The sequence below is a fragment of the Lissotriton helveticus genome, chromosome 11, assembly GCF_964261635.1.
Source record: "Lissotriton helveticus chromosome 11, aLisHel1.1, whole genome shotgun sequence".
Taxonomy (NCBI): domain Eukaryota; kingdom Metazoa; phylum Chordata; class Amphibia; order Caudata; family Salamandridae; genus Lissotriton; species Lissotriton helveticus.
The window spans coordinates 624,224,867-624,243,070 of NC_136072.1; the positions used below are offsets into that span (position 1 = coordinate 624,224,867).

The window sequence follows — 18,204 nt, forward strand, 5'->3', positions numbered from 1 at the left end:
TATATAGCCCAATGTAGCCCAATATATATTTTTCAAAGTTAATTTTCGTAAAAACCTCTGGAGCATATATCTTGAGACATAGCAAAGGCACATCGGGGTACCAGTCCCTACAATTTTGCCAAGTTTGGTGGAAATCCATTCAGCCGTTCGGGCTAAAAGTGAGTCCAACCGCCCTATGGAAATTAACATGGGGAAAACACGTTTTGGGACCCCCCTTTTATCTCGGCCCCCGCTTGATGGATCCCCCGAAACTTTCAGGGAAGGAGCGGAGCGCAGCGAGGCAAAGTTAAGGAAAATTACAGCCAGATCCCTCATTCGGCTCCAAAGTTATTTCCAATAAAATGTTGCGGATTTCCTATGGATTTCCTATGGAAAACGATCCTAACTATAACTACCTACTGGCGACCGCCAGTAGGAGATAGATATATATAGATATATAGATATATATATATCTATCACTTGCACACTTTCCAAAGAAAAGATGAGAGGCCACAAGGGGAGTAGGGAATAGGCAGCCGTTTATTTCAGAGGTCCAGGAAATGGCGAATGCATTTCGGCTTAAGAGCCTTCTTCAGCGCCTTCCTCCTTAACGAATCATTCCCCAATGAACTCCTCCTGTGAATAAATGTCTGTAGGGACTGAGTTCCCTCCCCCTAATGCGTTCTGCACAGCAATGACAGTCCGTGTTGAATGTTGCGGACTCCAAGTCCCAGCATGCACCGTCTCGGCATCGCCAGGTAGCTGGTGTGGGGGGGTGGAAAAAATGTAGTTTTGTGCCCACGCAGGAGGGCGGGGTGGTCGATGAACGACGAACATCACGGTGCCAGTCCTGTGTCCACTCTGACTGCAGCGCCCTTTCTCCCAGGTCAGATGTGAAACAGGGGCGGTGAAATGCGAGACAGTTTACCCCGTCGAGATCAATTATCTCAGTCTGTTTCCTCCGTTCTGAGAGTCTTGGCAGACTCCCGGGGTTATCGATCCCTCGATTAACTTGAAGCTGCGAGTAGCATGGTGCCAGTGAATCCCGGAGTCACTTGTAGCTGCAGGGCCATCTCAACTGCGCGTCTGGCTGCGCAGTATACAACACTTGCACACTTTCCAAAAAATGTATATGAATATATATATATATATATATATGAAGAAAGGCAGTGGTGGTGATAATGATGCCATGTAACCTCTGAAGAAAGTCGGTGAACCGACTGAAACGCGTCAGGTCTGAAACTAAATAAAAAATGATTCCAAACCTTACTGCTGGTGTGAGGCTCGTTTCTCTTCGTGAAGGAGAGAGTGGAAGCTATATTTACGGGCTTGGTTCCGCCCGGAGGTTCGCACCGCCAGCAAGTGCGCCGCATTCGTCCTGAAACTGAACCATCTGGAAGCCTGCGAAAGCAATTAAGGACAGCAGGCGCTACCAGGGATTGTTCTGGTTTGGTTTCCTATGAGGAGCAACAGTAAGGAACCAACTATTTGGAAATAAATTAACTTTAAAAAAACGGCATTGCCCACTGGAGGGTTCGCGACAGCACCACAAATCCCAGGATGCACTACACATCCACTAATTTCTGAACGCCCACTGGAGGGCTACAAAAATGGGGAAGAAAGGCAGTGGTGGTGATAATGATGCCATGCAGTAACCTCTGAAGAAAGTCGGTGAACCGACTGAAACGCGTCAGGTCTGAAACTAAATAAAAAATGATTCCAAACCTTACTGCCGGTGTGCGGCTCGTTTCTCTTCGTGAAGGAGAGAGTGGAAGCTATATATCTCTCGTGTGTGTGTGTGTGTGTGTGTGTGTGTGTGTGTGTGTGTGTGTGTATGTATATATGTATGTTTAATTACTCTAGATATAGAGTCATTATATACATCTATAGATCACACTAAGGGCTTAGAGGCTGTCAAACATTACTTGGACCTACGAACCTGTGAATACTATGCCCACAACAAAATGTTGTGTGAATTGATACATTGGTGTTTGCATAATAACTATTTTATGTTTGCTAAGAATATATGGAGACAAGTCCGTGGTGTGGCGATGGGATCATGCTTCTCCCCCAGCTACGCGTGTCTTCACGTGGGCTGGTGGGAGGAGCGTGGTCTAGTGGCCACACCAGGTTTTAGGCATGTGAGACACTGGAAACGGTTTATAGATGATGTCTTTTGTATATGGGAGGGTGATGAGGTGAGTGCGCAGATATTTGTTGATGCACTTAATACCAACAGTGAGAATCTTTTCTTCACCTCTCAAATCAGTAAAGTACATGCGGACTTTCTTGATGTACATATAAATATTGAAGACAACAGTATAAACACATCGCTTTTTCGTAAACCGACTGCCGGTAACAGCATACTCCATGCCGGTAGCAGCCATCCACAGCATGTCATCAATAATGTTCCATATGGAGAACTGGTACGGGTGAAACGAATAAGTAGTACCCCTGAACTATTTGAACAAGAGGCTAAGAAAACAATTGGCAGACTTAAAGCCCGAGGGTACAACGATAAGATTCTGAACAGTGCACTGAGACGCTGCCGTGAAAAACCCAGGGAGTCACTGTTCAGGTCTGATACATCGTTAGTGACTTCAGAGAATAATACTCCCCGCCTGATCCTGACTTATAGTAAACAGGAAAAGCAGATCAGGTCGATTGTAAGAAGACATTGGCCTGTTTTGATGACAGATGGCTTCTACAGTGAGATATTGCAGGGTTCTCCTACTATTACATACAAGAAATCGTTCAGCATGCATAACAGTCTGGTCAAAACTAGTCCTGAGTCAAGTAGTGGCAGTACTTGGCTCAAATATAAAGGATTCTATAAGTGCTCCTCATGTAGGGCGTGCAAGTTTGGTGTAAACACCACTCATTACAGCACACCCTTTTGCCCCACCAGAAAGATTATCCGTGGCAATTACAACTGCCACAGTGAGTTTGCAATATATGTTCTGACCTGTACCTGCGGGTTGAGGTATGTTGGCAGCACTAAGTTGCAGGTGCATGTCAGAATACTGCAACACTTACGGGCAATAGTTAACAATGACAACACCTACCCGGTAGCACGCCACTTTAAATCAACCCACAACAATGATTTATCTCAGTTGACGCATTTTGTCATAGATGTGGTGGCTCCTTCAGTACGGGGAGGTGACAGAGAGGGACGTCTCAGAAAAAGAGAAACTGAGTTTATAGTAGAACTGGACAGTAAATATCCAAACGGATTGAACACGACTGAAGATTTACACCATATGTTATAACAATTTTTCACATTAGTTCATTAAGGGCAGAAGCTCATGTAATATCTTGAGTTAACAGGAATTATATCTTTATGTGAATCTGTGTATTTCATTTATGTCTCAGTCTCTTAGGGCTCTCAGAAAATATATACATCATGTATGATAACTATGAATACTATTTGTGCATCAAATGGCACCGTGGGGGGACTGGGTGTGACATCACATCGACTATGAGAATGAATCTGATAACGAGCTAAGTGATTGTCGAAACTCTCTCCCAAAAATCATGTAAAACAAAAAATTACTGTATATAGTATATTCACTTTTTTAGTTATTTGCAATCACAAAGGGTGCCTAGTGGTACTTTGTTGGTTTATTTAATTATTTTAACATCACTTAGTAGTTTGTTGTCACTAAGGGTATGAAGATGGGCATTGGGGGATATGTTATTGTAAGGAAACCTTGAACCTTTGATCTTATGTGTATACATTTTCATGACTTGCCCTATTTACGGTTGTGAACAGTTAGGCATTCATGTCAGGGATGGTGGACTGTCCAAATTATAATGATATTGTATATAATTGTACAGTGATGTAATTATGTGAATATAGAAGAACACGTATATATTTTTATATAGATATATATATATTTTTGTTATGTGTATATACATTGTTTGAGTAAGCACTATTATGATTAATTTTGAGTTTTGGTTATAATAGGACATCCTTAAATTTCGGCATATATTAGCTTTAGTGAGGAATGCTTCAAAAGATCAAGGGGGGTTTTTGCATTCATGCAGATATATTATTTTCCCAGCCTTTTGTAAATTAAGTGCAGTGATGGTGGGTGCCGAATTAAATAGCATAGAGAAATGTGTTTTCCATGTCTATGCACCATGTGATTCACTCAGGGGGTGGAGCACTGCAAAGTAAAAAAACGTATTTAAATGAATGCTGACCAGGTGCATGGTGTGTGATCAAGAGCACGAGTTGCTCGAAACGCGTCGCCTGAGAGGTGAATAAAATCTCCCTTACTGCAGCCTGGGGTCCGTGTCTTCTTTATGCAAAGGATTGAAGATTTGGTGTTTATATATATATATATATATATACATACATACACACACACACACACACACACACACACACACACACACACACACGATGCTTAATAGCAGACAGCTGATATTTTGTATACACAGCAGCATGACCAATTCTGAGGCCGGGAGGTGGCTCAGGCAATAATGGGTGGGCAGAGGCACACAATCTAATGGCTGTAAGCCCAGGGGATACAAGATCCCTGTTTTTCTTAGGGTGGGTTTTGACACTGCTTGTGGACTGTGTCCCTTCCTGGGCCTTTGAGGCAATTACAGACCATTAAGGGTGTTCAGCGTACAGAGCACCATAAAGACCCCAGAGGGGCGTCAAACAAACAAAATTCGGGGAATACAGACCCAGCAGAATCACAAGACTTCAGTCCAAGCAGGAGGGGATAAGGCTCGAACAATCCAGTTTCCGCACGTAGCACACCAGAGCATCTCGCCTACCCACGGCGCCCTCTACGGACGGGGGACTGCATTGCTATCTAAGAACTCAATCAAGGCGCTGGGGGGGGGGGGGTGGGGGGGGCGGGTGGCAGCTCTGTTTCAGCCGAAGAGCCAGGTCTGGAGGCTCTTCTTGAAGGTGTGCACAGTAGAAGTAGAAGAACTGGACTTAATCACATAAGAGGCACAGGGAGCGGTCCTGTGACCTCTGGATTCTAGGGGGGAAAACGTGCTGCAGCGCGCTGTTAAACGTGCAAACAGAGTCAATACATAAGAAATATACATTCCCACATTGCTGTTGAAAGACTCGAAGCACTTAACTGGCTGCTGAGCAGCGATGAAAGAGGCAGTGCAGGAGGTGAGAGTGGACTTTGTTGAGACCTGGTCATGGGCACTGAAGGAGGACTGTTGAACTTATTTTTTCCTGATTTTCTTGGGAAAAGTAGTTTGCTTTGCTTTAACCCCTTCGCTGCGGCGGCAATTCCGCCGCAGCGCTAGGGGGGCGGGGGGGGGCAAGCAGCGCTTGCATGCTCGTGACGGAGCGGCTCCGTCACGAGCCGCGGTTGAGCTGTGCTCATGACGGAGCGGTTCCGTCATGGCCCGCCCCGCTCAATGGAACGTCCAGCGCAGGCGCGGAATTCGCGCCGCGCAGGCGTGCCGAGCGGGCCATGACGGAACCGCTCCGTCATGAGCACAGCTCAGCCGATGCTCATGACGGAGCGGCTCAGTCATGAGCATGGGAGGGGTTAAAGGCTGCTGTGCTATGTTAATCAAATTACAGCGAAGAAGGAAAAGCATAACCCTCGCGTCCTGTCCCGACATAGAATTGCATTTCTGCCAAAGAAAGGCCTGAAAGGAGTGTCCTCAAAACTCTTTTGTTATAATAAGATTTTAAAAAATGGGGAGCTTAGCAGCTCCAACAAATTTGGTTTGGTTTAGTACTATTAGAGTGCCACAAAGTCAGATACACGTTTAGTACTGTATAATAGACACATATTAAATAGTTGAAAACACTGTAAAGTCTTACCCCAACAGTAAAAACAAAAGGTTTAAATAGGTGCTTCACTGAATTGGAGGTGGTCTGAAAGACAGTCTCCTGCAATGGTGGAGTAATTTTACTTCTAACAACCTCAGCTGGCTTCTCAGGTTTTCGAGCTTCAACATTTTTGGGTGCTTTCCGAAATCCATGTCTTTGCTGTGTGAATAATGTAAACCTGAGAAAGAAATACGAAGTTAAAAATATTTTGAAATATAAAACTTGTTCACGTTTAACAATGACACTGAAAGTGTGTATAACAATCCCATTTTAACAGTTTTATTTGACCGAGGTACCCCCAACAGGTACTCTTTAAGTTAGCCGTCATAGGTATGAAAAGTGAAAGTTAAATGGTAAGGCTTTTCGTGTTTCTCAAATTCTCCAGCGGTACCCTTGAGATAGTAAATCCACCAAAAATTGGAAAATCTATTCTCAATGCTGCAGTGGATTTGTGACTTTCCAAATTCCGATTTATTATTTGGGCCATTTATGCTTTTAGTTTACAGATTAGATTCTTTGAAGCTATATCGCCTGAATTGGGCTAACCTGCTGAAGTCATTCACAACGGTATTTAATTTTGTTTTTGATTTGGCCACTGAAAAGGGACCACAGTTGCTTCTTTGCAAAGGTTTGTAAGCTGCACAGTAACTCGGAGCTTGTAAAACGTGTTACAAGTAATCGGAGTATAAACATAATTTGTGAAAGCTAAATGATAAAAACTCTGAATATAAAGTTTGATAAAAATCAGTATTACACGTATAATAGTGTAAACAAAACGCATGTCATCCTTGCCCTGTCTCTACCCAATTTAGGGATCTCTGCATTGGTCCCTGCTCCCATTAACGCACTCTTTCCTGCATTACCAAGATTTAAGCAGTACATGGAAGTTGTAGAGTTGTGGTCTGTGTGGATGACTTTGACAGAGGTGTTAGCAGAGCTCAGAGATACGTTGTAAAACGTGCAAGGTTTACTCTAATACCTTTACATGAATTACAAAACTCAGCGATTTCCAGGACTATTGGTAGTACCATGACAGATAGGGTTTCAGGGGTGTGGTGTCAGAAGACCTTGCAGCCACACCTGAACTCCTACTCTTGAATACGCATCAGAGCATGGAGAGACCTCGGGAACTGGACACAACGCGTCCTCCAACTTGTGGAGGGTCCCTTCATCATTCAAGGCAAGACTACTTGTGAGCAATGCACCCCAGGCCCACCTAAATGCGCTACCTTGCTCGCCTCCCACCTAGCCCTAACTTTAGACTCCAAAACTGCGGCCAAACTGGACTTCCATTCCTGAATCTCCTTAAGGAGGACCTCATTTGGCTCCACTAAGTGATGTTGATCCCACGGTTTCCTTTCTAGGAAAGCAATCTCCTGCACTAACTTCACAACCATTTTCTTAAATTCTCTATTCCCTCTATTCTTTTGGACAGATATACTGATCAGGATGCTCCTTACTGGCCAATAAATTGAGTAAGGTAATAGGAGGGGTGATTGCGATAACCAAAATGCCTTCATAAAAGGAAGGTTTATGCACGATTTGACCCATGAACTAATGAGGGCAATAGACCTGGCCCTGGTGAAAAAGGCCCCACTTGCTATCATAACGCTTGACACCACCAAAGCTTTGGATAGGGTGAACTGGCAATATTTGAACACTATCTTGGGACATTACAACTTGGGGGACAAGTTCTGTAGGGCAATATGGTAGCTCTATAAAGCACTCTCGGCTAGAATTATGTTGAATGGCAACTTAAAGGCGAGCATCAATATAACAAGAGGGATTAGGCAGGACTGTCTGCTCTACCCATTCCTATTCAAACTGTATATCGAGCTCTTAGCCTGTAGGATCAGAGAGGAGATTGATATAAAGCTCTTCAAAAGTGACCTTTAGGAAAAGAAAATCTCCTTATAAGCAGATGATTTACCCTGCAGATCTATCCACCCACATTAGCTAGTTTGGATCGCCTGATTTCTGACTTTGAGAAAGTATCCAGGTAAGAGGCAAATTCGTAAACAACATAATTATGGTGTGGAATGTGGAAAAGAAAAATTGGCTAGTAAAAAGAGAACTAAAATATCTAGGCATTCGCATCAGTTATTCTCTGTACAAAATAGCAGAGCTACATTTTAATAGGGCACTAGTGAAAAAAATGGGTGATTATGGAGTTGCAACATCTACCATTAACACTATATGGGAGAGAAAACTTAGTAAAGATGCCCAACGTTTCTTTTTAATGCCATTCCCCTACATTATAAAAGAGCCTGGTTGGAAAAACTAGACGGGGAAAATACATTCCTTTATAGGGGGCTCCAAAGGTTCAAGAATCTCAAGGAAAAGGTTGGTGAGGAAATACAACAAGGGAGGCATTGGTTGCGAGACTTTCAACTCTATGCCTGGGCCATTCAGCTTAAAAACTTCAGGACCTTTCTGGCTGATTTGAGTGGCTCTGGGGGTAACTACTGGATTAAAGAAATGTTAAATGAGGTGATGGGGGGAAGAGTCTAAGTTAATGTACAAGTTTGGCAATATTAGATATTTCAAAAAGGTGAGGTTAAATGTTTTACAGGCGGCTGCTCCACTGAGGGCACAGATCGGGCAAGCAACAATTCTGCCATACTACAGCAGGCATGCCCCAGTCTGGGATTCCCCAGGACCCTAAAGTGTTTGGACGCTAAGATGGCAATTGGGCTTAGAGAAGTCAGAATTTTGGACTGGGGGACAGCTGCTCCAGGCTGGGAAACTCTATTGTTGGTAGAAGTTTCGGGCAATGGCCAAGGGATCCCTCAGTTAAATAGCTGGGCCTGGGCTCTAGGAGAGGAGAATAGTGGTACAAATGAGCTGCTGGGAAATTTGATCAATGGCCCTCAGCGAAAGAAGGAGGTGTTGGTGTGGTATTGGTTAATTCTGGAAATTATGGGCAGAGACTTCGCCTGCCTGTGACGTTGTGGGAAGAGAACTTGCCGAAGCCACAAATAATGCAGTTATGGCAAGTATCTATGCGTACTTTGTATAGCACAGCAAAACCTAGCTTTCTGAGAAGAAACCATTTATTCTCCCTCCAAAGACCATTTTGGTCACCTAGGAGAATAGCTGCGTTGCAAGGGTCAGGGGAGGCCCTTTGCTAAAAGTGCGGGCTGCGTGACGCCGATGACTTTCTTATGTTTGTGGCTTGTCCCAGTATGCAGCAGTTCTGGGGGGAGGTTGGTAGTCTTGAGTGGCATTTTCCAGAGCTACACTACATGGCGCCCAACGTTTGGTAAGGCGATAATTTAACGCTAGATACTAGAGTAACTCAGTCGTGCTTTTCACACAGACCCCTTTTTTCTAGTATAAATACTCCAATAGACGTCTGGAGTGGGTTAAAGGATAAAATATCCGCTTTAAACTAAGTAGGACGGAAAAATCCTATGTATTAGTTTTTAGTTTGTTCAACGTTGAAAGACACAGTGTTTCAAAAATATTGTGCACCTAATCTTTGTTTCCTTGAAACTTGCTCTGCAAACTTTCGGTCAACACAATGAGTGACGACGAAAAGTTTTAGACGACACAAATGTCCAACAAAATGACGCGTCCCGGCAAATATAAGTAAAACAATCACTATAAAACTTATAGAAAATGGAGTATCATGCAGCGGTGGTAAAGTAATATTGGTTATAGAGGCACATGAATATCGGCAGACAGAGGTATTCTATTCATGGATTCTGTTTCCTGCAGCAAATGCAGTAACACACGAGTTCCACTACTATAAATTAGAGGAACCACCAGCGGAATACGTTCCTTTCGAGGACGATGAAATTCCACCAACTTACCAAGAGCATCAGCTCTGGTTTAATGGCGCCCTACAACATCAAAATCACATTACCAGGCTTGGTCCACTAGGTAGACCAGGAGCCACATGGCCGGTACTAGCCAGCTATACACCACATCCTAACATTGAAAGAATGACAGCTCCTGAAATGTTAGCTCAGCTAAAACAGCTGATTAAAATACACAGGCAGTTGGTTCAATATGTCATGCAGACTTTAACAGTCCAACCACCTGTAAGAATTCCACAGCAGATCCCACACCAAGGGAACACAAATAAAATCACAACACAGACTATACAGTCAGTCATTGGGAAATTGCCCGCAAAACAAGAACAAATTCCGTTCTGGTTAGCACAATAAATTACTCAAATAGAGGCAGTATTCCCTGATAGTACACCTCATGAGAAACACAGGATTCTGACAATCTGTTTACCAATGGGGATTGCCCTACACGTAGAGGACTGCGACACTTGGGGTACAGTCTTTGCTTCAATCTACACTAAAACACATGGTGTCCCGACTATGGCAGTAATACCAGATGTTCTGAGACAGATTCAAAATGAATGCGGCCCAGAACCGGCCTTAAATCTGGGTATGAAATTACTGAAAGATTTCAAACAGGTCTCAGCTATACTATTAGCCAACATTAAAGGTGAAGAAGCATCCGTGGCGATCCGCCAAAAACTAAAAGAAACAGATATTACTGAGCAACCGTATGAGCTTGACAGAATTATTGAAAAATCTTATGAAGAACTAGGTAGAGATAGTTTGGGTGGGAAACCAGTAAAACCCCAACTAACTGAAAATCCTGAAAAAGTTTTTATTAAAAATAATCTCACTACTCCTAAAAAAGAAGTGGGAAAACACCAAACAGACACTACCTAGACAGAAGCGTCACAGTCCAGAGGAAGGTCTCCTCAACAGGAGCCCTCTGAAAAAAGATACAACCTTAGAAATAGGGATAATTTGAGAAAACCTGATAGATATCAAGATAATGATACATGTTCCTCTCGTACCTTTCAGACTTCCTCGCAGAAGTCCGAAAGAAGAGGACGATCAGAACAAAAGAAGAACGAGGGAAGTCCAAAGACGAACAACACGTTCCAAAAAATAAGAAAACTCAATTCACCAAAAAGAAGGTAGCAAGTCTAAAGATCAGACATGCCGAGGATCTTGAGGACACAACTCAAAAATGGGGAGTGGGCCCAGACAATGTTAGACAGCGCAGCAGAGGTAACCATAGCTCGCAAGATCCTGAAGGAGACAGCGGACTTGAATGAAAGCAACCAAGTTGAAACTGCAGATACCAGGGTTATTGTACCACATAAGTTATATGAAGTAACACTCCGGATGGAGGGGGACAAACCAAGAAAAATTAGAGCACTCTTTTGGGAGGAGCTCTCTAAGGGTTATGACATCCTACTAGCTGAACAAGACTGGCCACCTGCTCCAACCTCCAAAAACGCTGAAAAACTTACAGTCAATTCTAGGTTTCATGAATTTTGGAAGAACTTATGTTCTAAACTACGCAAAAAGGGTTAAACCCCTCTACGAACTAATCAAACCTTATTTCAAAACTACTAATTGGACACAAAAACACACAGAAATGTTGCGTTCAGTGCAAACAGACATGTTAGCAAAAACACAGTTACAAACACGCGACAACGTGCGCAACCTAGTGATCCGAATCATCCCAGGGAGATGCAGATTCACATACCTAACCTTTAACGAAGGTGAGACGGTACCAATAGCATACAGGTCACACTTGTACACACAAGCTGAAATGAAATTCACTTCAACAGAAAAGATACTGACAGCGGTTCAGACTGCTGTAGCAAAAGAAAGAGCCCTCGCACAGGGTAAATGCATTAAAATTGTTACACCTGTACCTGCCTTAGAGGCAGTGACAAAGGCAAGCATTCCAAATGCTAAAGCTTTACATCTGAGATGGATACAATGGGTTAATTCTCTTGCTGCAACGGATGTTGAATATGTTTTTGACCTGTATTTAAAAACACAAGAATTCTTACAATACGAATTAGAATGTCCTCTGCTGACTGAAATTCTGCCACTCGAACATTACAGCTGTATAATATATACAGACGGCTCAGCACAGCCCGCAATTGGGGGTAAACAAGCTTACAGCGCTGCGTGGCGTGAAGGTAAATTTAGACCAATGGTCACTAAAACTCAATCACTCGGAGACTGTACAGCTCAGCGAGCTGAACTACAGGCTTTCAAGATGGCGCTTGAAAATACCGATCGCGAATTCTCCACACTCATAGTGTGCGATTCGTATTACTGCGTCCAATCTTACAATGAATATTTGTAGAACTGGGTTCAAAACGGTTTCAAAGACGCTAAAGGTGGCACAATTAAGCATAAACTGCTATGGGAACAAATAGCTCAAAAAGAACTACAAAAGACTCACGTGATTCATACACTGAGTCATCAGCGTGATGGCGTTCACGCTGAAGGGAATTCATTGGCTGATGAGGCCGCGAAGGCAGCTGTGCAAACAGCTTCCGTAGCTGCAATCAGTCGTTCAAAAACGAAAATAGACGGTGAAACAATGCTAGCAGTAAATGCCTCAATGAAAGGCAGCTATGCAGCGTTACCTCCAAATTATCCACTTGGATATACATACATCATTGATGCAAACTCCGTTCCTTTTGCTCGAATTCCTGGAGTGGGGGATAGAGTAATTCCAACCAAGAACCAGAGAGGTGCTTTGGTTTACGAAGCACATAATGGGAGAGGGTCTGACACATCAAGGGATCTTAAAATCTCTAATAGAATTAGAAGAGATGTACTGGTGGCCGGGAATGAACGTAGAAGTTTACAAATTCAGAATTAATTGTGATACCGGTTACAGAGATCATAGCTTTGAAAGCCACCAGGTACCTGACTGCAGTGTAGCCAGCCCAGTACAGACACCACTGTTAGACAGCATTGGATATCTACATGCAGACGTCAGTATAGACTAATGCGGTCCCACAAATATTAAGACACGATTCATTTGGATGTGGCCCCATCGCTCGGCTGACGCCAGAACTGTTATAAAAGATTTCCGAGTCTTTATCGGCACATATGCAATCGGCACGCTACATTCTGACCAGGGTCCTGTGTTTAGCTCCAAAGCTTACAAAGAGGCCATGGCCAGTTTGGGCGTTGCATTGCGGTTTTCGAGTCCCTTCCATCCTGAGGGAAATGCGGTAGTGGAAAGAAAAAAACGTGGAATAAAGCAATCTATAACAGCTAGGGTATTAGGTTCGGGTGACTGGTGGGTCAAACATCTAAATTGTGTCTAACGTAGTCTTAATAATCTGCCAAGAAATTCTCTGGGGGGAATCATTCCATATGAATTATTATTTTGTACTAGAATGCTAATTCAGGATCTTGATTGTCAAACTTCATTGGTGGAACAGAAACCCTTTGATATCAAAGACCGTTTGGCTGTTTTACAGGACTTAAATGAAACAAGATGAAGTCTGAGTAACAACACAAAGCCCAACGACCACTGAAGAAAAACCACCTGTCCAAGCAAGACCTGCCTGGATTTCAAAGATTGGGGATCTAGTCAGGGAAAAGATTGCGGTAAAGAAGGAATTTGGGCCTTCTTATAGAAAAGCAGTACCTGTCTTACAAATCTTGGAACAAGATCAGTGTTACTACCGCTGCTTGCTGGAAAAAGGAGAACAGAACAGTATAAACTGACCTGAGAAAACCACATCATGTGGCCGATAATAAGTAGTAGGCCCAGTGGACTCCCAAGAAGTAGCAGACGACCAAATCTGGCTACTATTCAAGAGGTTCAAACTGAAAGACTTATCACCTTTGATAAACCTGCAGTAAGAAAAGAAGGACTTTGCAACACAGCCATGGAACTCGTCCCTCTTGACACCCAAATATCAGTTCGCCAAGAAACTCCTGGCTACAATGATGTAGCATCTGACTATACAAACATGTCAAAGGAGGAAGTAACTCCAGTGATCTCAGAAAATCCGGATGTAATACCAACTATTGACAGAACTGCCTCTGGCTATTTTATCAACTTCGATAACTTTTCTGATGATCACAGTGAACCAGAAATAAAGCCAGCAAAAACACTTTTTAAAGAAAAAATAACAGAACTCCTTCTTCAACTTGAGAGAACATATCTGGTTTCGCCATGGGTTGAATTTTGGATTGGATTAGGTGTACTTTTTCTCCTACTATGGCTCATTCTGGTTTTGAGTTTGGGTCAAATGATAGATGGAAAATACAGTACAATGGACACAGCAAGTAGAAACATCAACTTGCTCCTGCAACCTTACAAGTCATCTCATCGTGAGCGAAGAGACCGGTCATCAGTGAACATCACAGCCGTTCCTATACCTGGTAGTATAGCATGGGACACAACTGAATATGACATTTATGGCCCGGTGGAATTGTTGAAAATTCCACACCAGTTTACGGTTTCTTTGAGTGATTTTGTTTCATCGAGCACCTTTCCTGATGATTGGGGCTTTGAAACTGTTAATAATATGATGTCAGACTTAGAAATGTCAGCTAAATTCACTAAACATGAATACTTAGAAGGTTCATCAGATTATGAACAAATGTATTGTTTTAATCATTATGGTCACCATTACTTGTACAAATCTGCAAACCCTAGAAATGTTTTTACTTATAATCAATGGGAACATTGTACAACGCCGCAAAAGGGCAGCTCAAAAACATTTTATGAAAAGTTTCCATACTTCTCAGGTTTTAATGTCACAAACCCAGAAACGTTTTATTTCAAAAATATGAATAAGACAGGAATGAAAAACATGCTGACCAATACTAAACAAATGTATTCTGCTCAGCTGTCTACATTAGGTTTTAACTTTTGGAAAGACAACATTGAGACAAAAACTGTCTGGGGCACAAAAGACTGGCAGGTGAAGGTTTAGAAGCCTTATTCAGAGCCTGCATTATCCCAGAACAAATAATGTTTTTAAATGACACTATTCAACAAACATCTTGTCTTGGCCTGGCAAAGATAAAAGATTTAAACAAACCGTCCATACCTAAGCCCATGCCTGACAGTAATAACACTTCGGATGAGGAGGTAGACGTAAAACAGATTTTAAAACACAACAGACCCAATCCTGATTGGAAACAATGGTTAATCTGGCCCATAGACACGAACAACTGTCAAGATAGATTTATGAACAGAACACAAGAGTTCAAAATGAATAGGCCAGATCCAAGATATTGCCAGAGACAATATCCAGGGATAATCACCACATACAGTGCAGGAAAACTATGCCTTGATTGGCTACAAAAATCCACACTTCCGGAAATTCAACAACACTTGACTTTACTTAAAGAAGGCGTTGATTTACGAGACTTCTTACTTGGTCCTCATAAACCACGTCAAAAACGTTTCATATACGCCGGTATATATTCTGCTTACAATGAAGCTTGGAAAATAACGCAAATGGAAACTGCAGAAAAAATACGAGAAATTGATCGTATTAATTTAGAGAAAGCACTCTCTGTAGTGGGCAATGGGTTAACGACTCTGTCCTCCAGAATTTATTTTTTGGACAGCATTGTATCATCTGCCATTGACATAATAGAGCAGGACTTGCTAATGTTACAACATGGCCAGTCTCAAATTCGTTCTATAATGCTGCTAGGCTGGACGTTACAAAATCTCCGTTCAGGCTACATGCCATGGCGTCTAATCAATACTACGTTATTGTTTACTGTCTTTAACCTTACAGATAAACAAATCTCTCTGGTACAAAGAGGAGCAGACTATACGGTCCTGAGCATTGAAAAACTGGAAAGATTACCATTAACTGTTTCTGAGAAACCTGTCGTTGAATGGATAATACATGGCAACATCACAATACCAGTGATGATTTTCCAACTTCAGTAAAATTTAACTAAGCGGTACACTTTTATGTGAAGGTATTAATTTACATGGAGCCTGCGAAGGTTCTCTAAATAACCTTTCTTGCCACATGCACGGTACTCCAGAGGCGTTGATAGGCCCGATTTTCAGGGTGCTTTCCAATGGGAGCTACGTTATGCTCAATGATCACAGCTGCTGTGGCATGTTGCCAGGAAAAGCCTATCTGGTTAGTGTGTCTGCCAGGGTCACTTGTTGTATGCAAGTATTGTATCCAAAAAGTAATACAGACAGGGAGACTGCGTTATAGCCTTCACTGAATATCTCTTCTATACGAATTGATACTTTAAGCAGAATGAAAGCCATTCTTTTGCAAAAAGCTGTGCCACTGACCTCGTCTAGAGAAACGTATGATCTGCAAGGACTTCTGCAGAGATACATGCATTATTATCAACAAACTGCCCAGTACATTTCGCAGAAATGTTAGGTCAAATCTTAAACATGTCTGATACCAGTGGCATCGCACATGTATTTAAGACGATCTTTTCGGGACTGCTAACCCCATTCGAAGCAGTCCTCGGCATATTTACAAATTTCGTGCCCTCTGTGTTTGGCGGCCTGCCTCTCATTTTGGGACTCGTAGCAGGAATTCTATTTTTGTTTCTCCTGCTCAGATATGGCAAGTCCAGTCACCAACGATACCCAGACAATGGAACGGGCTCTCCTGGTCATGCGGTATCGTGACAGAATTACACAGATTCTTGGCTTGGCTCGTTTAAGAGATCTGAATACCACTTGGTTCCTTTCATTCAGACCAATCTGGCAAGATTGCATCTTACCTGTTCTAGGATGCCTGCTTTGCGGAAAAGAGTGCGTGTTAGACATCTGTCTTCCACTTCCATCAGCGCTCCCAACGGATGTTGACACTTTGCTGGGTCCTGTAACGACTCATACATCGTGTTGCCCCAAACGGCTGCCAATCCTGATGACGGCATTCATTGAGATCTCAACAGCGAATCCAGCTATTGGTGAGGTACGTGGAACAACAGGCACACAGGTTACATCTACATCGAACATTGCTAATGCGAATGACGCTGACGGCGACGCTTCACACCTATACACATTTGATCTACTTGATGAAGTAGTTCCACTTTCGCCAACTGTGGTAGACGGTTTCTTTGCCAGCTTAGATGATTTGATGTTTTCTCCCGACACCGAGAATAACTTTTGAAAGAGCACACAGCGTTCCATGAACTCTGAATTCGGTCTTCGGTTTTTCAAAACAAACCCTCTAACTTGGGAACTCTATGTTTCTACAATCTACATTTGAAAAATGTTTTCTCTCCATCCCAGAATAGGAACTTTTTTCACTTGGCACAAAGTAATCTGCTTGAAGTAGAACTATTCTTAGAGAACAAGAAATTCATTTGATATTTCCTATAGAAAATATTTGGCATTTTATATATCATGCTATGGAATGTTCTCGACTTTTTCTTCTGTAAATTAAGAGCCATTTCATAAATGTCATTTCATAAATAGTTTAGATAGCATTCTTTAATGACAACTATTGCTTATAAAATACGTGCGAGACGAATACTCATGTATGTATATGTGTATGAACCATGTTTAATGCATTTTCATGTATTTTGGGTGGGATTATGAACACATGCTCTTGTTCTGTTTTATGCTTCTAGATTTAGTAATATTAGACATAATATGTGGAGTGGGTGTTGTATAGCGTTTTAGGACCCTAGTGTAATTTTCCTGATTCATGCCCTTATATAGGTATAAAATATCGTATCCTTATATAGGCATAGAAATCATAACCATATTAAGACATAGCTCAAGTAGTCCTAATACGGCTTGGCTACTTCCACTAGTTCCGAAAATCTACAATGATTTCTTGGAAAAACCCGCCTTCATCAGTCAGGGACTTCCCCCTGCATGAATATTAATTTATCCAAGAACTCATGGAGTTTTCAGAGAACTAGGTCTCTAATGACATTATTATGTCCAATCTTAAACTCGGCACCTTCAAGGTATAAATCTGCCCACACTTGTCCAAACAAACACACAGTGGTTTGGAGCAGTTCGACTATCTACCTACACGACATAGCTCGCCCAAGCAAGTGCCGAAGGAAGCCGACCCTCCAGCTGACACACTGAGATACGCTGTACTTTCTCCGCTGACAAATCCAGCTCCGGTGTTTCCAGGCTACCCTTGTGGGTTGCTGGGAAATCGAGTCCTGAGAGAGAGATACCAGACCTCCTACATTCTAAAACCAAGGTACGGAGCTGATTAGACTCTAAGAGAATTCTTGGATTAGATTCTTGGCAAAGAATACTAAAACCAGGCTACACCTTACTTACTTCTTTCCTTGTACTAGACCTAGGTTAGGTACACCGGGGTAGGCGTATTTTAGAAGAACCAGTTGAGTACTTTTAGACATTATTTATCACTGTATGTATTTTATGCATTTTAGGTATTTTATGGCTTTGAAACCATATCATGCTTTTACAATATTATTTTATAATACTCTTTGTACCGTACGCTTTGTACTTTACCGCAAGTACTACGATTGCAGCAGTTCATTTCTTCTGCTTGCTCAATAAATACCTTTTATTGAAAACGCCCGTCTCTCTATTTCTCTGCACTTCTGGTGAAACTAAGCATGCACGATTGACTGAGTGAAATAGCTATC

The 18,204-nt window shown here is 42.3% G+C and overlaps 1 protein-coding gene across 2 annotated transcripts in view; it reads right to left on the reverse strand.

Moving 5' to 3' along the window:
- Positions 1-18,204, reverse strand: part of PARL (presenilin associated rhomboid like) — a 129,229-nt gene that overhangs the window by 72,563 nt on the left and 38,462 nt on the right. For both annotated transcript variants that reach the window (XM_078666444.1, XM_078666443.1), the window contains exon 2: positions 5,795-5,981. In XM_078666444.1, coding sequence (XP_078522570.1) covers positions 5,795-5,981 — 187 coding nt within the window. The remainder of the gene's footprint in view (positions 1-5,794; positions 5,982-18,204) is intronic.